General features: G+C 36.6%; 1 protein-coding gene across 11 annotated transcripts; it reads left to right on the forward strand.

Annotated features, from left to right (window-relative positions):
• Positions 1–4,260: 4,260 nt before the first annotated feature.
• On the forward strand, positions 4,261–25,087 carry TIAL1 (TIA1 cytotoxic granule associated RNA binding protein like 1). 11 transcript variants are annotated; one of them, XM_039870860.1, is made up of 14 exons: positions 4,328–4,854; positions 6,941–7,008; positions 7,494–7,555; positions 11,336–11,432; positions 16,050–16,199; positions 16,440–16,494; positions 16,652–16,739; positions 18,634–18,709; positions 19,887–19,995; positions 20,313–20,408; positions 20,518–20,602; positions 20,844–20,967; positions 21,301–21,440; positions 22,266–25,087. In XM_039870860.1, exons 4-14 carry the CDS (start codon positions 11,421–11,423, stop codon positions 22,390–22,392), a joined length of 1,062 nt encoding a protein of 353 aa, XP_039726794.1. In that variant the 5' UTR covers positions 4,328–4,854; positions 6,941–7,008; positions 7,494–7,555; positions 11,336–11,420; the 3' UTR covers positions 22,393–25,087. The 11 variants fall into 11 exon arrangements, with proteins under 11 accessions (XP_039726799.1, XP_039726793.1, XP_039726798.1 ...); XM_039870862.1 differs by having other exon boundaries at positions 4,329–4,854; positions 16,101–16,199; XM_039870865.1 differs by lacking the exons at positions 6,941–7,008; positions 7,494–7,555 and adding an exon at positions 17,797–18,172 and having other exon boundaries at positions 4,261–4,854; positions 16,101–16,199.
• Positions 25,088–26,020: the final 933 nt, after the last annotated feature.

A 26,020-nucleotide genomic window follows, 5' to 3' on the forward strand; every position in this document is an offset into this window, starting at 1 on the left:
TCATTACATTTCGTCTTCTTGAAGAAATCTCTCTCAGCCCCTTTTAAAAGATTGTGGTAAAATACACATAAAACTGACCATCTTAACCATTTTTAAGTGTACATTTCAGTAAAATTAAGTGCATTCACATTATTATGCAACCTGCATTGCTACCATCTCCAGAACTTTTTCATCATCCCAAACTGACCCTCTGTACCCATTAAACACTAACTCCCCATTCTCCCCTTCCCCAGCTTCCAGCATTCTACTTTCCTTCTCTCTGAATTTGACTATTCTATGAACCTCATATAAGGGGAATTATACAACATTTGTCCTTTTAGAACTAGCTTATTCCACTTAGCATAATGTCTTCAAGGTTCATCCATGTTGTAGCAGGTGTCAGAATTTCCTTCCTTTTTAAGGCTGAATAATAATCCATTGTACATATATGCCGCAATTTGTTTATCGATTCATCCATCAATGGATACTTGAGTTGCCTCCACGTCTTGGCTATTGTGTATAATGCTGCTATAAACAGGGTGTACAGTATCTCTTTGAGATCCTGCTTTCAATTCTTTGGGATGTATATTCAAAAGTGCAATTGCTGGATCATATGGTAATTCCATTTTTGATTTTGAGGAACTGCCATACTGTTTTCCACAGTAGCTGCACCACTTTACACTCTCATCAACAGGCATTTTTCAGAAGAGGAAACATATGGCTAATAAAATATAAGGAGATACTCAATCTTATTGATTAGCTAAATGCAATTTAAGACCACATTGAGCCAAATGTAAAAAGTCTGATAAAAGCCAGTATTGAAGAGGATGTAGCTCCATCCATAGGCCCTCCTACACAAAGCTAATGGAAGTGCAAATCCATGTGCCTACTTTGGAAAAATGTTTGACGTTACATTTTAAAATTGAATATTCACATAGCCTGTTATTCGACAATTCTATTTTTAGGTATAGATCTGAGTAGATCAAAGAAAGCTCTTGCATATCTATAACAGGAGACACATACAAGAATGTTTCTGGAAGTACTAATCACAACACTAAAAACCTGGAAGCAACTGAAATGTCCATCCATGATAAATCAGACAAAGTGTGGTATGTTCACACACTGTAACATCATACAATACTGAAAATGAATGAAATAAATACATAAAATATGGTTGAATCTTACCCATGTTACAATAGAATACAAAGGAATATTCTTTCTCTTTGTAACAGACTATTTTTTAGAGCAATTTTAGGTTTACAGAAAAAAGTGTTCAGAAAGCACAAAGTTCCAATATACCCTCTCTCTGCCACTGCATAGTTTCCCCTATTATTACTACAGCATTTATGTGATGCATTTGTTGCAATTGATGAACCAATATTGATACATTGTTATTAACAAAAGTCCACAGTTTACATTAGGGTTCACTCTTTGTGTTGTACACCGCTATGGAATCTATGTTACAGTATCAGAGTTTCGCCACTGTAAAAAATGCCCTAAGTTTCACCTATTCATCTTCCCTGTTCCCCATGGCAACCATTCACCTTTTTTACTGTCTCTATAGTTTTGCCTTTTCCGGAATATCACATAGCTGGAATCATACCGTGCGTAGCCTTTTCAGACTGGCTTCTTTCACTTAGCAATATGCATTTAAGAGTCCTCCATGTCTTTTTGTGGCTTGATAGCTCATTTATTTCTCTCACTGAATAATATTCCATTGTCTGGATGCACTACACTTTATCCATTCACTTACTGAAAGACATCTTTTCAATTTTTGGCAATTAAAGATAAAGCTGCTATACACATTCATGTGCAAGTCTTTGTGCAGACGTAAATTTTCAACTCATTGGGGTAAATACCTAGCTGCTATGTTTAGCTTTGTAAGAAACTGTCAAAATATCTTCTAAAGTGGCTGTACCATTTTGCATTCCCACCAACAATGAATAAGAGTGCCCGTTGCTTTATATCCTCACCAGCATTTGGGGTTTCTGTGTGTGTGTGGTTTTTTTTAGCTATCCTCACAGGTGTGTACTGGGCATATTCTTTTTACTACATCAAAAACCATTAAAAAATAAATACATATATACACACACGTTTTAGGAATATATATGGAATGAGACATTGTAAAAAGGAAAACAAAAACTGGTAAAGACAGGATTCGGGATGATGGTTACCCCAGGTGAGGGGATGCGGGAGTATGAATTTGTGTGGGAGGCAAACCACAGAATGAGATATAATTGCTATTGTAACTTCTTTTTTAAGGTGGAGGGTTCATTATTAAAGGTAACTAAAGGTAACTTTTTTAAGGTGGAGGGTTCATTATTAAAGGTAACTAAATTAATAAAGGTGAGTGGTAGGCTGAATAATGGCCCACCAAAGATGTCTATGCCTTAATCTCCAGAACTGGTGAATATATTACATTATAGTAAAAGCGACTTTGCTGATGTAATAATTTAAGGGTCTTGAGATGGGGAGCTTATCCTAGCCCAGAGTAATCACAAAGGGTCTTTCTACGTCGAAGAGAGAGGCAGGAGGATCAGTCAGAAAGAGATATCAGGCCAAAATCAGAGGTCAGAGAAGAGACAAGCAACCAAAGCTGTTGGTTTTGAAGATGGAGGAAGGGGCCAACTGCTAAGGAATGCAGGCAGCCTGTAGAAGCCGGAAAAGGCAAGTAACCCATTCTTCCCTAGATTTCAGAAGGAAACAGCACTGCCAACACCTTGATTTTTGCTCACTGAAAATGATTTCTAACCTTCAGAACTGTAAGCTAATATATTCCGGTTGTTGTAAGCCACTACGTTTGTTATAGCAGCAATACACCTAATATAATGGGCCAGGCATGGATTGATGATGAATTGGATTATAAGTACAATTCACACCAAGATCCAATTAAAAAAAATAAAACTTTTTAATAGCACCTCACTGCCTGGAAGCCAAATCTTAACATCAATCCTTAACAACGTGGTTCTATAAAGCCCCTATCCTCTAACTTTGCTCTCAATACCCCTACTCCATGCCTTCCCCAACTCCTCCCTCCCCAAAAACTTTAGCCATGAAGCTTGGCCTCTGTGCCCCTTTGCTGCTCCCACTGACAATCAAAGCGGCTCAACTCCCTGTCATGGTCTCTTTGAAGCCTTCCAGGTTGAAATCCCCCTCCCTGCTCCCCTCCCCCGATATTGACATTGCAACGCTTTTGCTGCTCAGTTGACTCTCCTTACAGGATTAGGATTCAGTGATAGCAGCAGCACAGCCGCTTGCAGAGTAAGCCCTCAGTACATGTTTGCAGAACCAACTCTTAAGACACCGTTTAACTGGGACCCTTAAACTCAGGCGACAGGATGAAAAAAAATCCGTCTTCACCACCTCCATCCTTCACTAAGCTACAGGAACCGTACGAATTCAATAACGTTCTCCTAAAGATGTCTGGGATGGGGGCAGGCGGAAGAAAGCGTCCTGTAAACTGCTGTCAGGTGAAAAAAATTCGACGGGGCTACAGAGCCAGTTTGAACATGGCTCCCACATGTTCAGGAAAGACTTCGTTCCCTGTTTACATGACGGATACTATAAACACAACCTTAAGTCTGTGCACTGCTCTGTTCAAAGATTTTTCTCACTCTACGAATTAAATAAGAAGGTAGGAGGGCATGACCACCGCACCGCACACTGACTTAATAAGTCATTTTAATGGAAGGCTGCTCTTCTTACCCCTTCTCCAATGAGATAATGGCTGGGGAAACCTTTGAAACTTGTAAGGCAATCTACAAGCAGGAGACCTAAAATAGGAATACCTATTTGTGGAAAAACGCCCCGGAAGGACGCGGCCGGCCCCTGGGAAGCCCGAGGAGCACAGGCGAGCGCAGCTCCCAGCTCAGCCCCGGTCCGACGTCCTCCCGTACGTCGCGTGGGGCGGCGGTTGATGACCGCGGGCCTGCCGTTTTGATTAAGAGGAGTGCCTGAAAGGCCTGCGGGCTCGGACACCGCGCGGAGCCACAAGACTGCCTCTGCTGCAGTTGAAGAAACCGCTCTCAGACCGGACGGAGGCGGAGCTGCAGTTCAGAAAGAACCAACTGAAGAGCCTTGAAATGCCCACAGCGGTCCTCGGACAGCCCCCAGCGCGAGGCACTCTGGGATTTGTAGTTTGCTTCTCGGACAGCGTTTTGCCCACTTCGTTTCCCTGCCTTTTAACGTCGCCTTTATTCTCCCTCTCCCCACCCAGCACGCCGACTTCCTGGTCGCCGCACGCCCTCACGTACGACTACACTACCCACAAGTCTCTTCTTCGCGTCCCAGTGCGGCGCGGGCGCCGGCCGGCTCCTTTGGACTACAGTTCCCAGAAGTCCTTTGGAGAAGTGCTTCCCTCTCTCGTTTCTAGGACCACAATTCCCAGAGACTTCAGCTTCACGGCGGTTCTCTTTTCCCTCGGTTTCTTCTTGAGCTGGCTGGGTTTCGGCTGGCCAGCAGTCGCCAAGCGAAGACGTGATCCCTCGTGACCCGGCACAGGGTTAACTCAGCGGCCCGTTTTTTCTCCCCACTCAGTTATCCCTCTTTCAGGCCGTCGCGGCTGGCCTGAGCGTTGACCTGGCGGGCCGCGCCTGCGCTCTGCCCCGTTTCCTGCCTGGCTGGTGGCGGCGGCCATTTTGTTCATCCTCGTCCTCCTCCTGCTCCTCCTGGTTGGAGCGCAGTGTCCGGAGCGGGCTGGGGGGAGAGACCCCGAGTGCAGGGTTCGGTGCCTTTTCCTCTGTCCCCGGCTGGTGCCCGGAGCCCCCCTCCCCTTCCTCCCCACCCCCTCCCCTCCCCAGCCCTGCCCTCCCCCTTGTCCCGGGATCGCTCCGTCGCACCCACCATGATGGAAGACGACGGGCAGCCCCGGACTCTGTGAGTACCCGAGATTGGGGGTGCCAGGCGCCGAAAGGCCCGGGCATCACTGGACGCTGTGGGAGGGAGCAGGAGAGCTGGGCCGAAGCTGGGACTCTTGGCGGCCCCTGGCCGGGGCGGCGCGGACGCGAAGTGCATTCCTCATCTGTCCCCTTTTCCTTGGGAAAGAAGCCCTCCCTTCTCCCAGACAGTCACTTCTTGGGGCCTGGGGCTTGTTTCGACCTTCTCTCGCTCCTTTTGCACACCTTTCCTAGGCCGGGTTTCTGCATAGCAGAGGCTGTCAGGCCCGGGAGAGCTCCTGCTCTCTCTTTGCTCTTGGGGCCCTGGGCTGGGCCGGGAGCTGTCCCCACGGGGGCAGGGCCTGGTGGGGGTGGGACTGAGGGGTGGGACCGCAGCCGCATCCCCTGCGGGCCCCTAGGAATTAGCACTCATGCCCTCCACGTCCCCAGCTCCAGTCGCTCCCGGCTCTTCTCCCAAAGCTAAGCTCTCTGAGGAAGCCGGACACTCTTCTGCCGCTCGATCCCCTACTCTCTGCCCCACGTGCCCCCGCCCACGCTGTCAGACACACTCGCCAAGCGCCCGCTACTTTCGAAGTGCAGAAGGGATGCCACTTGCCGCCGGAGCATCTTTCCCTTCTTGGATAACGAAGTTTACTTTGAGCGCTACCTACGCCAAACTGACAACCAGTTGTTAAACTGTTTATGCCCTTTTAGTGTTACCTCTTTTTAATCTGTGCGTTGAGACCTTCAGAGTCGGATAAAAATGATGTCTTTATCCGCTATTCGATTTATGTCTTTTGAGCGCTCTTTCTCCTATCTTGCTGTTGCTTTGTATCTGAAGCCCGATCTAATGAATGAATTTCATCTTCCAACCACTTATTCGAGTTTCCTTCCTAAAGAAGAGTGATGACTCAGCATTTACATTTCTTTTACCTGAAATTTTTTTTTTTTTAAAGTCAGTAATTTCTAATTCAATGTTTAAGTTGGGCACCTCTGGTTTTCCTAGCCTCTCGAAGCTCAACACGCCTACCTCGAGTACAAGGAGTCTCATCGCTGCTTTGTTTTCTTTTGCCTTTGCCTGGTATTTATACGATCATAGTTCACTTGGCTCAGCTATCTGATGGGGCAATTGCTTTTTGGGGAATAGATGAAGATGGATGGGTACTCAGGAAGCTTGACTAACTTCTCATCTCTTCAGTCCTACCAAGGAAAGTCCGCTCAGTAAAACATAACTGTCCGATATTGATACAGGTTTGGTTTTTAGTTGTTTTTTTGGGGGGGAGGAGGGCTTGCACTTTTTTTTATTCCTATGTCCTATTCCTATGTCTCGCTATTTGCCATTCTGTTTTGAGAATTTGAGGCTAATTTAAGCGCATCAGATGCTTGAATCAAAAGCCCGCTTAGTGAAACTTTTATATTTGTTTTGTGCTTTCTTCCATTTCAGCCTTCTTTTCCCAGAAAAGAGAAATGAGACAAACTTGAAATTTGTCCTTTAACATCTGTTGAAGCCAAGGCTCAGTATTTAGTTAGCAATGTGTACTTTGATGGAAGCATCTGGGAAAGGTGGATTTAGAGCCTTGCTAGCATGTATTTAACAAAGAAAAAATTACATTGTATCTAAAAATCCAAAATGTCATCATTGCATCATAATAGCTGCTGAATAATTGGTAAATTCTTATGGCTGATTTCTCATTAACTATATTTATCCATTCCTTATGAAGAGAAATTCCTGTTTTTGCTGTGCTAAATAATATGCTATTTCAATACCTTTAATTCATGTAACTATCTTCGCATCTGTCTTATACTTCATCTCCATCATAGCTTACACTTTCTCCAATAGACTAATAAGCTAACTTCTTTGTCACTTATGTCTTACCTCTACCTTCTCCAATATCTTGTTCTTTTCTCTGAAACACTTAAGTTGTCTGTTTACAGTTGTCTAAAAATGTGACAGTTGTACATATGAGTAAAGAAACATCATGGGCTTCAGTGTACCTGTATATCAATCAGTACATGCTTACTATTCTGTCTTTCTTTTTCCTTCTCCCACTCTTCTTCTCATGGGAAGGGGTTTTTTTTTTTTTTAGACAAGGACTGGTACATCCTCCTAGCTCTTACCCCTGCAGCATTTAGTTCACTGCCTGGAACATAAGAGGTACTCAAATATTTTACAATGATTATACTTCTTTTTATTAAATTAGTATTAAGTCCATTTTTTAAACAGTCTGGATTGAGTTAAAATTACAGGCACAGACGACCGCCATACATGGTGCAGCCTGTTGATTTTACATATTTTTAAAAACCTTCAAATATAAAATTTTGAGATAAAAGCAGATGTTTCACAAATGGGATTTCGGGATCGGATTTTAATAAAAATAATGCATAATAGTTTAAGTATCTGTTTTACATATTTCTCAGTTCTTTAGATATGAATATTTGATGAAAACTTTGAATGTGGCTCTAGAGATTGATGTCTAGTAGGGTTTTATTTTATTTATGGAGATCTTTTTATTTTACATTGTGATCTACGGATTAGTATTTCAAGTGGCTAGTATGTTTTTAAAAGAATGTACTCTTAACAAAACTTAAACTGTTTCCTTAAAATGCCTGTGTGTTACTAGTGAGGTTTTTTTCCTGCAGACACACACAAGCTAAGACATATGGTTCTATCATCAGAAAACAATATGGTGTTTATAGCCTAGGTAGGTCTTTAAATATTCATTACCTCTACAGTATTATTAATTTATTTGATGGTATTTAAAATGGTATAGAATTGTTTTGATATTAAACATAAAGTTTATTTGTCATATAGTTGCTTTAAAGGTCTATTTGCTGATGCTCTCCATTCTCATTTGACATTTATTTTGGGGTAATATGTATTGAGTAACTTGTGAATTAAAAAAGCAAACAGGAGATCATGTTGTGTAGAACTGGTGTTGCAACTTGGACACCTACCTTGTAGGACACGCAATTCAGACTTGTATTGAGGATATCTTTGAGTGCAGTGATTAGATCCATGGTATATCTGATCTATAATATGACATTAAATTATAATGACGTTCTATTATAGCTTATTTTCTTCATCTGTCCAATGTACCAAAATGAGTAGGAATTGTGGATCTGGGATTATACCACGTTATGCATTGCCATCCTTTAAGGCTGTTCCTCCTGATACTCAGTCAAAAGGAGGAAATAAACCAATGATTTAGAGTATAATCTGAACAGCTAAGGGCAGTAGCAGAAGAAAATATTAAAAATTTATAAAATTGACTTGCTATACCATGGATTTGGGTGTAATTAAGCCCTTCGTTCAACTTGATCATATTCTCTGTTTCTTTAAAATGTGTGTGTCTGTATGTCAATATCCCTCATGTGGTTGGTCAGTTCACTTGTACCTCCTGCACCTTTCCTCTACCCTGCCTCCTTCCTAAAATGAAATATTGACAAACCGATTAGTTCATTAGAGACCTATTGAAGGACATTGTTGCAAAATCTCCTCTTATATAGGAACTTGTCAAGAACAAAAGCAAAAATGTTACATTCCTATAATTCGACTATAGTACTTTGTATAAAAGTGCTGGTAATTTCAGCCTGGGTAGGGCTACCCTTTTCAGAGTGAGAGCATATTCAGTGTTGAAAAAGTGTGAATAGGCTTCTGAAAGGCATGATATTCTTAACTTAAAATTCAGCTCAGTTGGACATAGGAAGTAGTTTGGCAATGTGAACTTTTGCCCTACTGTGAAACTGCCAAGTTTCTAGTCCCAAATTGGATTTTAACCCTGATGTTAGGGATAAAGGCATCATTTTCCATTTTGAATGCTATAGTTCCTGCAGTTCCTTTTCTTAGATGACAAAATAGATCTATGGAATGCCTTTTTTTCCCCCTTGAGTTAATCTTTTTGGAATTTTTTAAATGTTTACTCTTTGGATTGACCTCTCAATACAAGAATTTGAGCCATTAGTCTCTGTTGTTTTATATATGTTCTTCAAGTAGAGATTTTGTATTTAAACACTTGAAACTTTAGAATATGTTGACTGCTTCATAACCAGAGCTGAAAGAAAGCTTAGAAACTATAATTTAGAAAGAAAAACGGTTTCATTTCAGTACACTAAAAGGTAATATTCTTACCAGGTCTGGTGTTGACCATTTTATGTATTTTATGTAATCTTAAATATTTTTTAGTATTTATTTTGGGACAAATAATTTTTATGACAATATAAAGGTACTTAAGCTGTACAGTACAGTATTTTAAAAATTGTGACGTGTTTCTCTGTGTAATATGATAAAGGCATATGTAAATGAATTATAGAACTCTGAGTAAAGGAAAATGCAACCTAAGATTTGAGTAAAATTTAGGTAGAATTATTTAGTGAATTATATCTTTTTTATACTGGTAAATTAAGATGTTCCACATGTTTTTGTAGAAGGCCTTTTTTATAATAGTTTTGGGAATTTAGTTTGCTGCTTTACCACTGGACTTTTAGTGGAGATACTTAAAAAATAGGAAACCTTAAAATAAGATTGTAGAAGTATTTCATGACATTCTAAACTTAGATTAACATTTTACTCTTTGGCTACAGTGCTTCAAATGTAAGTTAATATATCTAAATGTTCCCCTAGAAAGTCTTTAAAATTTATAACTGATTGGAAATAGGTTGACTTGGAATAAAAATTCTGTTAAACAGTAACAGCTTTAATTGTGACTATTAGATATGAAAGGTAATTAATGCAGTTTTTCCTGAACAAATCAATGTTTTAAATAGTAATGCAAATTTAAAACTATTTAAAATTTGTTATGTTCAAATGATTGTTCTATTTTAATTTTGTTACTAGTTCGCTTCAGTATGTGAAAATCGGTTTTATTCACTCCTATTCTCTTAAAAATGAGCTAACTAGCGCTCTAGGTTAGATGAGTGTAACATTTAGACCAGCGTTACTTGCTTATTTGCTTTTTAGGTAGATCTACCTTGTACAAAAAAATTATTCCGTGCACGCATACTCACAAACCTGTATGAATTAAGGGGCAGGCAGTTGTCTGGCTGCTCATAATCCTATAACCTTTCACTACTGCTGGATAAAGTATGTCATTGCATGGCCTACCAATGTATCTGTTCTACTTCAATTCTAAGGATAAGATGGCATAGGTAGACCTAAACCAGTTTGTCACTGGTTTAGTCTACTATTTAAGTAACATTGGGCTTGTGTTTCAGTTTTAGAACATGTAAGTTAAAGATATTAGCACTCATTGCAATGAATTTCTTAACCAAACTGGAAAATTGCTATTCATTCTTAATCAGATAATTTTCTTTTACATGCAAACTGACCTTTGTCAGTCTGTTTTTCCATTTCAGAGTGTTCCATCTCAAAGAAGTTATGTATTTAATATGGTAATAGATGCAAGGCTTATTTTGGTCTCAGTACTCAGTTTCCAGATGTTTTATATTAGGAAAATAAAGCATGTTCATTTACTTTCTCTATGTTAATTTTTACAAATATTATTTGCTTTATGAGGTTCAAACAGGCAAATTTTAGCAATTATACACCGAGTACCAGAAACATTTAAAAGGTTAACATTTATTAAGCTAAATTAAAATCCATGATACAAGAGAAACCAAGGTGATCGTCTCTGGGTGGTGGTGTCTTTTTTGTTTTGTTTAATTTATCTGTGTTTTAAAATTCTTATATAAAATACATATATTCAAGTTATAATTTTGAAAAACAATCCCAATTCTTTACATATGCATAGTCAAAAGTATACCTGGATTTGTCTTAAATTTTCTCTGAGTTTCTAAAGAAATCTTTATATTTGCTTGATCTACATAAACATGTATTTTGTTGATTCTGATGAATTTTAGGCTAGGAAATTTTATTATTTTATCCTGCTCTCCTGAAACAAAACAGTGAAGACATAGCATCAATAACAATTTAATTTAGCAAGACAAATCAAAACCCTCCAATCCTTGAGTGCTTTCTGTAATTTTAATTCTGTTCTTCCTTAATGTAATTGCTTTGGTTGGGGGTCTAAGATAAACTCAGCCTTATATATAATACCATCAATGATCAGGAGCGTTAATGAATCAATATTTGTGGTATTGTGTGTGTATGTGTGTGTGATACATTATTTTGAATTGTATTTCACCTCCAGAAATTATAGCTATCTTAAGACTGGTTTAAATTTTTATTATTTTTATTCTAATAAGATGAGAAAATGATATATAGGGTACAGAATAATACGCTTTGGGGCATGCAAGGTCACATTGATTTATTCTTTGTAAAGTCTTTTGAAATGGTACCTTAGTGGCCCAAGAACATTTGTTGCCTTCCTAAATAGGCATTAATCTTACTTTCATAGGATCAAGCTTAATTGGAAAGTTTTATTGAAGACAGGAGTGAAAATGAACTAAAAGGTGATGAGTTAAATGATAACACGTTAGAGCCAGAGCTGAAAGAAAATTGCTGATGTTTTTTTCTTCTTGTTCAGATACGTAGGTAACCTCTCCAGAGATGTGACGGAAGTCCTCATACTTCAGTTATTCAGTCAGATTGGACCCTGTAAAAGCTGTAAAATGATAACAGAGGTAAGATTTTCCCAGTTCCATGTGCTGACAGCACGATGTTTAACATTTTGAGATACATGAGTTGTTTAGTATCATTTTAAGCCCCAGGTTATTCTGGTGGAGGGATTCATGTCTGTTGTGTTGACTTATTTTGATCTGGCTGACAAACTAGGTTTAGAATGGAGTTTTATTTGCGAGGACAGAGTTCCTGTGCTATTATTTTCATTCTTTGTGATGTAGTTAATCTTCAAGTGATTCTGCTTGTAAAAAGTTGGGACAGCTTATCTCAGTGTTGAAAATCTGGATGATACTTCATACAATTCCAGTAAGAATGTTATAGATTTAGGTAGTATAAAGTTTAGGGATTGGTGTATGTAAAAGCACATTTGGGCTGTTAATGTGCATAGTCCAGCAACATACATCCTTTCTGTTTTTAGTAAATACTAATGACTGAGCAGCTTTTCGTAGAAAGGGATTTAAATCATTAGGATAATAATTTTGTTTTCCTTTTTTTCCCCAAAGAAAACTACTCTTTATACTTTCCTGGTTAAGACTCTGTAGCAGTGCCCAGTGACTTGTGTTTCAGTTTCTTCTCTTATTTCTTTTTATTTATTCAACACTTTTTTTTTTTTTTTTTTTTTTTTGATAATTTACTGTGTACCAGGTATTACGGTAAGTGTTAGGGGTACAGTGGTGAATAAGACTGTTCTTAGCCCCTTAGAATTTTATAGTGTAATGAGGGAGACAGAGGACTTAACAAGCACTAATGATGTAGGATAATAAATGCTACGGAAGCCGTTTCAAGCGTTGTGGGAGCACATGGATCCAAGCATGCTCTTAGGTCTGGAGAGGCTTCTTGGAGGAGTCATTGTCGAGGCTGAAACTGAAAAGTAATGGAAACTGGCTAGAAAGAAATTTGAAGACACAGGGATTCTAGATAGAGACAGGGGTCTTGATCCAGTCTGGTAGATAGAGCAGGGGTGCTTGCAAGAGGAGAGGGAAAGTTAGAAATCATAGCATGCTTGGAGTTTCTAATGGGATTAGGCATAGAGATGCCAGAGGATGAGGCAGGAGCGTTTGGTAGAGGCCAGAAGCTATGCCAAGGTGTTCATGGTAGGTCCTGAGACAGAGGGGGAACTGTTAAAAACCTGTAAAGCAAATTGGCCTTTTGATCTTTCCTAACTAATGATAATCATCAGTCTCTTCTGGTATTTTATATTTTCTCTTATTCTTGTTTCTGATTATTCATTCATTCCTTCATTAATCAAAATTTACTTTGTGCTAGGTACTGGAGCTATGAGGAGAATAAAACAGTTCTGTGGTGATGATTGAAGGGTCGATGCTGTATGGGCTAGGCGGTGAGGGACGATATTACCTCTTTGAGCTGAGACAGGAATAACAAGATGGTGATAGTGCCATCTATGTTAAGAGCTGGAGGCAGAGGGCATGGCAGATACAAAGGCCTTGAGTTGGTAACGAGTTTGGTGCGTTCGTGGAACCAAAGACTAGCATAGTTGGAGCTCGGTGAGTAGAGGGAAGTGGTGGTTGAAATTAGTCTAAGGAGGTAGGCCAGGGCAGGCAGGGTTGGAATCTCAGGGCAGCGCAGGCAATGACAGAGAGTTTGGATTTTAATCTGGTCATAGCGAGTTTTTAAGTAGGATAATATACCCTGGTTTGCAGTTTTCAAATTACTCTACTTTTGGGTGGAGAATGGATTGTAGAGGACAAGAATGGAAGGAGGGGAAGCAGCTGGGCTTATTTCACTAGTCTAGGTAAGAGATGATGTAGACGTGTTCTCTAGAGTGGTAGCCTGCTATCTGAGATGGAGGTAAATTTGGGTTATATTATGGAGGTAAGAGTCAATAGGACTGGATTGGCTGCAGGACATAAGGGGAAAGAAGACATAAAAAATGACCCTTAGATTCTTGTTTGTGCAATTATGTGGATGGTCATGCTCTTTATTTGCTAAAATGGGCATGACCGAGGGAGGCATAGGATAGATGGGAGAGTGGTGGGAATCAAGAGCTGTGTTTTGGCAGTGCTCGTTCAAGATGTGCAGCGGACAGCTGAGTGGACATCATATGCAGGCAGTTGGATAAATTAGTTGGGACCTCTGAAGAGGCCAGTGCTGATGATGGCGGCTTGCAGTGGTATTTGAAGCAGTGAGACTAGATGAGATCTAGTTCCTAGAGCTAGAGAGTGCTGACAGGGAAGAGTAGCGGGGCCCGGAGCATCTCAGCACTACAGTGGTGCGAGTTTGAGTTAAGGAGGAAGGACGACCTTTTCCAGCGAGGAAACAGGGAGACCGAGAGTGTGGTGGAATCTAGAGGAGAATATTAGGAGGAGGAGAGTTGTCAGCAGTTTTGAATTCGGTTTGAAAGTCAAGATGAGGACAGAAAAGGGATCACAGAGACGGCGAAGGGGTCACTGGCGAGTTCGACATGAAGTTTCAGTGGCCTGAAAGGTTCCAGTGGTTGGGTTGGAAGCTGACGGGAGTGGGTTTAGGAGGGAATGAGATATGAGAAAGTGGAAAGAGTCACCAGAAAATTTCCACGAAGCATTTCATAAAGGATTAAAGTGTTCTTTAAAAACCTGTGCACGTACTGCCGTACGAGGGGTGGAGGAATTCGAAACGAATTTTTGTAATTTATCCATAGCCTACAATTCTCACACTTGAACTTGTAAACAGTTGTAAGACCTCTTATTTCTCTGTCTTGACCTTTATGTCATCCAACAAAAATTGGTGAACACAGTAATTAAGGTAAGGACACAGGTGATTTTTAGTGTCACTTGGTGGTGGTGTAAGTGGGACACTTCCAAAGGGCGTGAACTCTAGTACGGACTGTCTAGCATTTATTTTCCTCTCCTGCGTTTCATTTCAGTATGTGGAAAATCCTTTCTTCCCATTAGTTTTATGATTCTTTACTTTAGGTATTGTTTATTTTAGGTTCTAGCTTTCCCTGTATACTATAAGAAATGTACGTTATTGATTCTATGGCAAATGTTAAAAAAATTTTAACACCTGACAGCTGGGATGTGATAGAAATCAGTGGTATCTTAAATGAGATGAAACGTGGTGTGATGTGCATGTGTAAATGTGTGCGCGTGCGCACGCTGAGTGGGATCTGCCTGCTACTACTCACAAACTCGAAGTCAGGATGCATGGGTTGACTGGCTTACTGAAGCCTGTTGTTACAGATCTACCACGGGACTGGCTACAGTTACCAGTGTTCTCTTTAAATATCATCAGGGCAGAAGAGGTAGGACTAAAAGGAAAAATCGATTTACACAGTTTTAGCTTATTGTTTACCCTTAAAGGCCTTTCTTCAATGAATGTTACTAGTAAACGTTACCTTTTTCTCAAGAGGAATTTAAGTACATATTTTTATTTGGAGTTGTTTTCTTTCTCTCCCTCTGAACAACAGCGTTCATGTGACTGCAGACAGTAGGATTTTGTATGGGAGCCCATAGTTTTCTTGTCAGTATTAATGATCATACTTTTGTTCCCCTCAAGGAAATGCCTCTGGTTCCTTCGCCACTATTGTTTTAGACGTCTTATTTTGGATTTTTCTTCTAAAACTTTCCTGGAATGAAAACCAGTGGTTGTTGAAAAGATCTTTATTTTATCTGGTATTTTTATCCCTTGTAAGTGCAACTAGAATTCCACATTTTAAATATTATTTTTTAGGGCATTTTACACTGAACAGTGATGAATGTTTTTAACCTTATGTTTAAAAAAGTATGTATTTGTACAGTTGTGTAGCTCTACAGTATTGATTGCAATTTTATGAAATTTATTTCCATTTTGGTTATTAGATAGAGTTGCTATAATTTAGGTAGTATTACTTTCTCATTGTCTTTATAAATACCTCTTTGTCAGCTACTGTTAAGCATAATGTTGTAGACTATATTTAATAAAGATTTCTTATCAATATTTTTATAATATAAAACTATAGCTTTGGCCTGGAATATTTTATTCAGATACATTTTCAGAAGGTTTTTTTTCTTTATCATTAGAGTATTTTTCTGGTCTTTAAAAAACAAATTCAAAGTATATAGAATCTTCAGTACATTAGAATATTTTGAAAGACAGGGGATTCATTTCGATAGCTGGTTATAAATCTGAACTTTTCTGTTTTCATTCTCAATCTTCCCTTATCTAGAAAAGAAATACATAATCTCATTGCATGTAGTACTAATACTCCTTTCGATCAGGAGTAAAGCTTGTTGAGTTGGTTCAGTTTTGTATTTTTTATAGTCATGAGATACAGTTAAAGAATGGTGATGATGCAGAAATAGAATTCTTTCTTTTGAAAATAATGTTGGGAGAGAAGAGCAGTGGTAAGGAAGGGGTCCTTATCTGTCAAATCTGAACCTGAGATTTTGTTTGGTCTTATATAAACTTCTATTTTATATTTATCATACTTCATACCGGAATTCTGTATTTTGATTTAATGCTGATAGTCATGCTTCTATACCACTTTGATAGTTCTGTTGGAGTACAACAGTGTTGTGAGGTACAAAGTCAGGCGTAGCTATAAGTCTTATTTTTAAAGTGTTAGGCTTTCATAAGCTTATGCAATCTCACCTGTACTTTCCTAGCTATCAGTAATGTTTTTTCCTGGATTTTCTTCTCAGCAACCCGATAGCAGAAGGGTCAACTCTTCTGTTGGATTTTCTGTTTTGCAGCATACAAGCAATGACCCATATTGCTTTGTGGAATTTTATGAACACAGAGATGCAGCTGCTGCATTAGCTGCTATGAATGGGAGAAAAATTTTGGGAAAGGTAAGATAATACAATAATGCCACCTCACGAGTATATGTGTTTGCATGTCAAATTAGTTTGTATTCTTTCTTAGCAAGTTTTTAAACAAATGTTAAGCTCTGCTGAGTGATGGTTTTGCTTTATTCAGCCTAGTGCTTTTACAGAAATTATCCTGCTTGATAAATGATTTAATAAGTGGCAAGTGTTGTGATTCACAATGACATATCTAATAATTGTATTAAATATAATCTTTATTTTTAGGAGGTCAAAGTAAACTGGGCAACAACACCAAGTAGCCAGAAAAAAGATACTTCCAGTAAGTACTCCTGCTGCATTTTACTGTGGAAGAGTTCTGAAATTATCTTGGCAGCATTACCAGCCTAAGTAGGGTTTTTTTCTTCCCTTAGTGTTGCCGATAAAAGGTTGAGTAGCTTATTTCTTAAGTATTTGATTACCAAATGCTTTGATTTCAGATCACTTCCATGTGTTTGTTGGGGATTTGAGTCCAGAAATTACAACAGAAGATATCAAATCAGCATTTGCCCCTTTTGGTAAAATATCGTAAGTATCATAATCAATACTATACTCAGTAGTGATAGGCAAAATTGTATATAATTAACTTGTATAGGAATTAAGATTTTCTTTCCCTAGTTAATGTGATTTTTTTTGTTTGTTTGTTTTGTTTTTTGATTAGTAGTTGTTGAAATGTTAATGTCATTTTAATGTTTTAGGGTCTTGTTTTCATCTAATCCTGTGTATAATATGTTAAAAAAATCTTAAGTGATTCTGTTTGTTATCTTTGAAGCAGATGTTTGGGTGGTAAAAACCTATTATAAAGTCCAACTTTTTGTCAAATGTTTTCAAAATTCGATGTTTAAAGATAATGGGTTAACCAAAAATAAATGTGATTTATACTATGTATTAAACTTTTAAAGGAGTTTATAAATGGGGGAGAGTAGGTAAATCCTTGGATACATTGTGGTTAAATTGAAAATGCGCATGTTTAATTATAATGATAAATGTGTTTTGATATTGTACCTGAGTAGTAGTACTATTGTAGTATTAAAATGTTTCAATGTCTGAGCCATAAATGTGGGATTACAGTAGATTTTTTTGTTAATGCTATTTTATTCTTCTAGTTAGGGCCCAAATGTGGTTTGATTTTTAACAAGTTTTATGCTCAAATTTCACTGTATGTTACTTAATCAGATATATTGGAAAATTAAAAGTGGTTACAAGTTATATAAAATGTTTATCATAATATTATCTTTTTGATTGAGATCCATTTATTTTATATATTTATTTTCTATAGATTTAAATTAAACATTTTAGTATTTACAGGAATATGTTTCAACTAAGAACAACAATATTTTTCTCTGTACCATCTTGTTGTTCTATAGATTTAATTTATTTGAAAGAAGCGTTTAATTCTTAATTTTCTATTTTGATATTTGCTTTGCTTTTTAATCTCTAGATGTGGTAAGTAGTACTGTTTTAAAAATCAGTATAAAAAATAATACAGGTTGCTGTTTTTCAATCTTTATTTATACCTGAGACCTGCAGTTTTTCTAAAGTCCAAGTCACAATTAAAAGTAATAGCATTCTGGTTATTTTGCAGAATTGCTCATAAGAATGGACAGGATCTTGAAGGCTAACTGCAAGGAACTGTGCACACTGGAACTCAGTTGTAGATTTTTTTCTCATTTCTATTTATTCTTATTATACATTATTTATATATACATATTTTAGTATTTACATTTTAACATTCTATATTCAGTGGAGTTCTATATTTCCAATCATTTTAACTTACTCACTAAAATTTCTGTGTAAATTTGTTGTTTTCGTACTGGTGTGCTTAGCATTGTTGTTAGTTTTTTATTCTCCTTTCTTAAATTTCTGAAAATGTCAATTTTTCAAAATTTACAGCTGCCCAAACTCCAAAATGATGGTAGAGAATTGACCAAGAAAAATAAAGAAATCTGTTAACAGGCCATGTATGCCTTTTTAATTCCTATTTTTTCCTCTTTTTCAATTTTTTAATATTTCATATATTTTGTATCACTAGGCAGAAGACATTTAACTATTTAGAGATTGCATGGTAAAGTAGTTAGCATTGTTACAGTAATTTATAGAATCAGTAAACCTTAGCGGACACTAGCCAGTAGAATATTAGAAAAGGAAACTATTGTTCCTATTAATCTTCAGATTTGAGCATTTAGTTTAGACAGCACAGGCTATTTGATTAGGTTGCATGTTTATTACATGTTTTTGTCCTACTGCTTTTTTCTAACAGGTAAAGAAGCGTTAGGGAGAGTTCAGGAATGGCTGTAGTTAATTAGGGCTAACTGAAATTTTATTTAAAAAAATGCTCACAATACAGTGTGTGTGGTTCCTTTTAGTTTTTATTTTGAGGATGACTCTTACTTCCCTCATTTAGCTGTGCTTCTTTTCACAGGGATGCCCGAGTAGTTAAAGACATGGCAACTGGAAAATCCAAAGGCTATGGTTTTGTATCTTTTTATAACAAACTGGTACGTTCTTTCTACTCAATTTAAATTTAATACAAAATTTAGTCATTATCTAATTCAAGACTTGATGATTCTTAGATTTAACTACAAACATAGCTTTTATGTAATTTTGTGTGTTTTAATAAGAGCATAATTCTTTTTTTTTTTTTTCCATAAACTTGGAAATAAATACCTGGAAAAAGGTAGGCTGAGTATAAGGAATAGTATTAAAGTTGCATTTGTGCATTGGTGAAGGTAAGATGTGTCGGAAGTAAACCTCAAGACTCTAGGACAAATGAGCTTATCTCAGTACTTGGAGGAAAGTTAAATTATATTTAGTCTTAACCATGAAACTCTCAGTTTTAACTTTTTAATTATTCATACTTTTGTAGCCAGGATATTAATGATTACAGCAAATTATGTAAATGAAAATTTAAGCAGTTCATCTTGATTTTTGTACATATTCTTTAAGAAAGAGGTACCAAAATATCTAAGCATTTGCATTAACTAATTTCAAATAATAAAACGGGCTTTGACATTAGCATTTTAGAACAGTTGGAGCAATTTAAATTACCTGCATTTTATTGAAGCGGTAAGATAAAGGGCAGGAATTATATTCCTTCTTTGCTTGGATTCATTTTTGATTCACATTACTTCTGAGAATCTAAACTTTTTTTATTGGTGGCAGCCATTTTACAGCATTCTCCAACAAGGCAGATGTCTTCTGTCTTAAAATGAGTTTTTAATCTTGTATCATAGTTATAATTCATTGTTAGTAGAATGTCAATTCTTTGGGGTAGGTTGGAATTTTTATATTCTACAATAAAAGATTACAAATCATCCAGAAAATTAAGATACTTGGAAACAACTTTGTCTTGGAGGATTTCTACTTTCCTTTTTATTTTGGTAATCAGTGGGATTGTGATATTTTCCTTGCATATTTGAATTATGATAAATTTCCCTTGATGCTTAAATGTTGTTCTGGAGTTTTGAAATCTATAAGTAATAATAGCTTTTATGAATCACTCAATTCAAATCACTTTTTTGTGAGTTTTGTTTGTTTAGGATACTTAGTGAATTCATTTACTGATAAGATTTATTGGATCCAGCAGTACCAATATTTTATTTCATCTTATATATCACTATTTTCTGAGTTCATAATGTTTGCAATTGCTCTTTCTTTCTCTTTTTTCCTCCATAGGATGCAGAAAATGCCATTGTGCACATGGGAGGTCAGTGGTTAGGTGGTCGTCAAATCAGAACCAATTGGGCCACACGTAAACCCCCTGCACCTAAAAGTACACAAGAAAGTAAGATATTACTATATACATTAAAATTTTGGCTACTTCACAAAACCACATATGAGTACAGTCTTAATTTCTTAAAATTTTATTAACCATTGCAAGACTCGTTTCATCTTGAATTTAACTGTCTGAAAATAATTGGGCTTTGATACAAGTATTTGGAGCTGTGAACCAGCTGGTTTTTATAGATCAAATCATAGTGTCAAGAAGGAAAATTCCATTTTGCCCCCCAAATGCGGCATATCTTAATATGTAGTAATCAGTTTTACAATACTGTACAATTGTAACAAAAAGCAACATTTTTGTTTTCTTTCTACATACAGATAACACTAAGCAGTTGAGATTTGAAGATGTAGTAAACCAGTCAAGTCCAAAAAATTGTACTGTGTACTGTGGAGGAATTGCTTCCGGGTTAACAGGTTCAGTGTTCGTTTTTCTGACCCTTTTCTCTGTGGCGCTTCATCACCGTTAGTGCCAATTTCATGATAAACATGAGCCTTAAATATTTTATTTGTATGTTTTTTTCAGATCAGCTTATGAGACAAACATTCTCACCATTTGGACAAATCATGGAAATAAGAGTTTTTCCAGAGAAGGGCTACTCATTTGTCAGGTAAAGTTCTGCCTGTAATATTATTACTCTTACGTTTGGCCCATTTCTTTCAGTTGTATTATTTGATCCCCTCAGGTATCAAGTTTATTTTGGTACTAATTTGCAATGTAGAACTTTCAACTACGTCATCATGTACTTTAGGGTACCAATGCCAAATCAGCAGTTAAAAACTAATGAGCATCTGTGTTATTTACTGTGTCTTTTTTTAAAAAAAAAGGAAACACTCCTCTTCCTCTCTTAGATTTTCAACCCATGAGAGTGCTGCGCATGCCATCGTCTCGGTGAACGGCACTGCGATTGAGGGACATGTTGTTAAGTGCTATTGGGGTAAAGAATCTCCTGATATGACTAAAAATTTCCAGCAGGTAACTCACTTTTTCATAGCGCTCCTTAAGGTTCCCATCCCACATGTCTGCACCAAAGCTTTAGACACTGAGGGAAACGAAAAGCCAAGCACATAGCCGCTTTCAGTTGATGTTATTGATGCTATTTCTAAAGTGATTATTTTGCGGTATTAACTGAATCTTAATACTTTCTTTTCACAGGTGTCACCACCCCAATAAACTTAGACAATGATAAATAACAGAGTCCTATTCACATAAGGGTGCTTACTTAGTTTTTCTCTTCCTTGTCTCCCACTTTCTTCAAATACTGTGGTTCTTTCTTGTTCCCTAAAACCGTAACTTGCTTTTTCCTAGGTCGACTATAGTCAGTGGGGTCAGTGGAGCCAAGTTTATGGAAACCCACAACAGTATGGACAGTATATGGCAAATGGGTGGCAAGTCCCGCCTTATGGAGTGTACGGGCAACCGTGGAATCAACAAGGATTTGGAGTAGAGTAAGTGGGTTTTTCTAGTACAGAAACAGATGGTTCTGAAAAGAGAGAAAAGAGTGTATTTTCTTAGGGAGAACTCGAATTGTATATATCGAACTATGTGGAATTAGAAGCATTTAGAAACCTTATGAGGAATGATTTATAATGCTAAAAATTTGCTTTTTATAACCTAGGTAAAAAGGGAGGTTGGGGTAACTCGGTGTGTCCTGCTACCTCTAAAAGCAGTTGGCAGAATTTGATTTATATTTGTAATATACTGTTTCATCTACTTATTTATTTTTGCATGGAAAAGGTCTTTATCTAGGTATGTTCAGAAATTTCATGATTTATACCTGTTGGCTTGTGTGAGAAGTCTCAGATTTATCTGATACGAAGTAGCTTGCTTTTTTTCCTTTTTGATATTGAGTGGGTTGGTCTCTTGCACTTTTCTACCTCCGCCAGCCCTTTATTTTCACCCCTTCCTTTTCTTTCCAATGTGTACTACTGTTTTTGAAACTTCTTGTAAATTCATATGCTTTGTGCAGTATGCGGTAGGTAGATAATATATTGAATCATTTGTTATTTTTTAAAAATTAGTTTTGAAATACCATTCAGAGAAGTTATCGTGTTAAGTTGTGGTTATCTTCACAAAAATTTAAAACTAATATTGGAATATTATTCTATATATAATATTCCAATTCCTATAAGTTGTATAGTACAAGTTTCCTTGCCCTTTGTTGTAGGTTTGTTGATTTCTTGTTTATTCTGTAGTTAGGCTCAGCTTGATTTTTGTATAAATATATAATTTTTCTCTTGTGTTTGCTGAAGATTCTATTTTTTTCTTCCAAGTCAATCACCTTCTGCTGCTTGGATGGGTGGATTTGGTGCTCAGCCTCCCCAAGGACAAGCTCCTCCCCCCGTAATACCTCCTCCTAACCAAGCTGGATATGGTATGGCAAGTTACCAAACACAGTGAGCTGGGACTCTAAACAAAATTGTAATTCATGATAGCTTCAGTATCCTGTGACATTCTGAAGACATGGAAGTAGACATCGGAAAATGAAAATATTTATTTTAAAAATTGAAATGTTTGGAACCTTTAGCACAGCTTTGCTTTGGTGAAGGACACATGTCTTCTAGTTCTGCCTTTTTAAGTTTTTGTTCATGATGGATATGAACATGATTTTTCTTTGTGTACAAAAACTAAAATAAAGTCAATAAAGACAATTCTTGACTACAAATTTTGATATAATAGGAGAACTGGGTAATCCATTTTGATTCTTAGATACTATTCCATTTTTATCTGGCTCCTCAGTATTTTAACTCACTGTGTTTTTAAAAGAGCAAAAAAAGGGAGGATCATGAATAACTGGGAATCACATATAAGTTCATCCTGAACCTTGCTACTACTCCCTTCCCCTACCCTGAGGTGGACCACATTCGAAGTCAGCAGAAAAAAAGTGTGATATTGAGAAGAAATGCATGGTTTTGGAGTCGCTTTGGAGGAAATATTTATTCTATGCCTAAAGAAACTGAAGCCAGACTGATAAAGAAATTTTGCAGCCTAAATAAGAAACAGCGTTGTGTGAGTTACTTGAGCAAATCTTGGTGGTCCACATTAAGACCTATTTTTAAAACTTTAAAAAGTGTTATTAAAACTATAGTAAATTACATTTCATTTGGGGGTGGGGGATTCCAAGTATGGTGTTTGTATTAAAGTCAGACAGTCATACTTGTGCTTTTACATGAAGTTTAAACGATATACATTGTAAATATTGAGTAACGACAGTGTTTAAAAAGCATGCTTCAACATAGAAGTAGCAGCAATGTAATTATTTGAAGTAACACTTAACGCACTCCATTGCATTGAATGCAGTGGATTGGTAAGAATGTTTAAGACATTTCCAGGTTGGCTACTATGTAAAATTAAAATTATACAAATTACTATACAGAAAAGGCCTTAATTTTAATTTCATATAAATCTTTGATGCATTAGTACATTTTAAAATGTCATTGGAAATTAGATTTTTTTTTCTTTTTTTTATTTACATTACTTGGTATGTAAATACCTTGATTAAAACCTTGTAAACCTATTTCAAGATTCCTATAAGTTGTATAGTACAAGTGTTTTTTAAAAATCTTGGTGTTTTTTAAAATTAGATATATTTTGCCCAAGAATTTTTTTTAACAAGATTGCTAAAGCATCTTATTTAGACAGTTCAATCTACCAATTTATAATTGGATATTCAGCTTAAATAGTACACAGAGTTGTGACTTTTATTTTTAATTTGTTCTCCTTGTGTGGGTAGTGTGCATGGGATGACGAGCCTGAACAGAGGCTGAGTTGTGTGAGTGCAGAATTTGTAAATGAACTGGTTGGGTAGATGTATAAGATTGAAGTTTGCTTCTGAGGTATTTTTCAGGCTATGTGGATAAAAATCTTCCTCAAATTTTTATCATAACAGGAATGTAAAAGAGAGAAAATCCTATGTATTTGAATTCTGACAGCTAGAGGGTGCAAATGTTTAGGCAGTGCATTTGAAATGTTTTGAGGCCTGGGCACCAAAGTGAGAAAACCCTTTACAATTAAGTAGGAAATTGCAGCTAACACCCACAGATCACTATTTTTTAAACTTTTGAAGTCTTACAATTAGCTTTGAAATAATGATGGTTTTATAAATTGGTCACCACAATAATTTTGGTATTATTTTCTTTCTTTCCCATTTAGAAATAAAACCAAATGTTATTAAACCTGAAGATTCACAGGTCTGAAGTTCTTCATCTTTGGGCCAAATTTTTATGGCACTTTAGTTTTAACCACAGTACTCTTCTATGATAAAATTTACCCTTATTTCTTTTGTTCACAGATAGTGTCTTTGGGGATATTATGGAAAAGTTGCTTTATATTTTATAAGGAGAACACTCAAATTATATCAATTATGCCTCCTAGTTAAAATTTTCTTGAATATATGTGAAACTTGAACGATTAAAGACTTTTTTAATATATTGAAAAAAGCCTATTAAATTCTCAGTTTGCCTTTTTTGGTCTGCCAGTAAATTAAACAGCTAATTGTGATAACAGCCAAATACAGCTACAATGTTTCCTAGTTGTATCTTCTAGGATTTAATAAAAGTATCAGGACAGGTTATATTGCCATAGTAAACACATGACTGAAGTGTCCTTCGTCTTAATCTAAAAGAGAACAGGATCTCATGATCAGCTCAGTGAATGGATATTATTTCATATTAAACGGCTTTTTAAACATAAAACCACTTATCCAAATGAAATGTACCATTTTAGAATACAACTGTCAAGTTAACACAGACTTGAGACGATTTTATAACAAAGTGAAGTCAGTGCTGCCTTGATCCAATCTAAGCCTAAGAACCGTTGCCTTTTCCATGTTCATTAAAACAACAGCAGAGATTCTTTGGCATGCAACAGATGTTTCTTATTTTATAATTATTTTGAGATTTACTTTGGTGATGTGTTTTTGACTGCCATCTTCTTTGCTCTAATAATCTCTCTACTAATATTTCCATCCATGGCATTCCCACTTGATTTTTATGTCTGCTGGCAGTTAGAGGCTAAAATGACTGGCCAACATAAGCCAAAGCTGTAAACCACAGTTGAAGTTAAGTCTTTCAATAAAGACTAGACTATATGATAAGTGGCTTTTATTTATTGTCGTTTATTACATTATTCTTTCCAGGCTGCCATGAAATAAGCAGTTTTGTTTTAAGTTACAGTAAAGTATGTGGAGTATACACTCGGGACCTATTTCTGCGTTCTGTGTAAACGTTAGCTTTGTTGAATTAAAATTTGACTTCTGGATATGAAGGAGTAGAAGTTTGCATCCTTCTAAATGTATGCTCTGTTAAATATCAATATGGTAAAATCTCATTAATTTAGAGCACAAATGATGGAAACCATTATTTTACCATGTCTACATTGATCTTTGGTGGTAGGTAAAGATGACATTTGACAAAGAGGAACTAAGAATTTAGTAAATTATCCAGACACTTTGCTAGCAGGTATGCCCAAAATAAATCTTACCTATTAATTAAAAGTCAGCATTTGGGCTTCCACTTAATATAAACATTTAATTTGCATATTTATTATATATTGGAAAGCTGCAAAAGTGACCTTAGACTTTTACTAGTTTATGTAAGCCACTTCATAAGTGGCCCAAATGAGCAGGTTTGTTTAAATATGAATTCTATTGTGTAGCAACAAAATGTCCTTAATTGTATTCAGATAGGTTACTATGAATTAAATTGCTATCTATGCCATTTTTAAACAAGGAAATGTGAATAATCATGACTTTTTAAAAATGTGTTATTCCAAATTGTAGTTGCTGATATTTAAATGCCATATTAATATGAAACCTGGACTAATTAAATTGGGTCTATTTTGAAAATTACTGCATGACTAGAAACTAATTCACAGGTTACTTTGTGTAACTATCTCTTTTGGGAGCAAGAATGACTTGGTTTTAGAATTTCCTAAATGTGAAGGAAGTTCAATTTATATATAAGAAATAGAGGAGGGAGAACTATATATATTTGGTGGTTTTTTTTAAATCTTAGAAAAAAGAGAAGGG

This window comes from Pteropus medius, unplaced genomic scaffold, assembly GCF_902729225.1.
Source record: "Pteropus medius unplaced genomic scaffold, Ma_sr-lr_union100, whole genome shotgun sequence".
NCBI lineage: Eukaryota > Metazoa > Chordata > Mammalia > Chiroptera > Pteropodidae > Pteropus > Pteropus medius.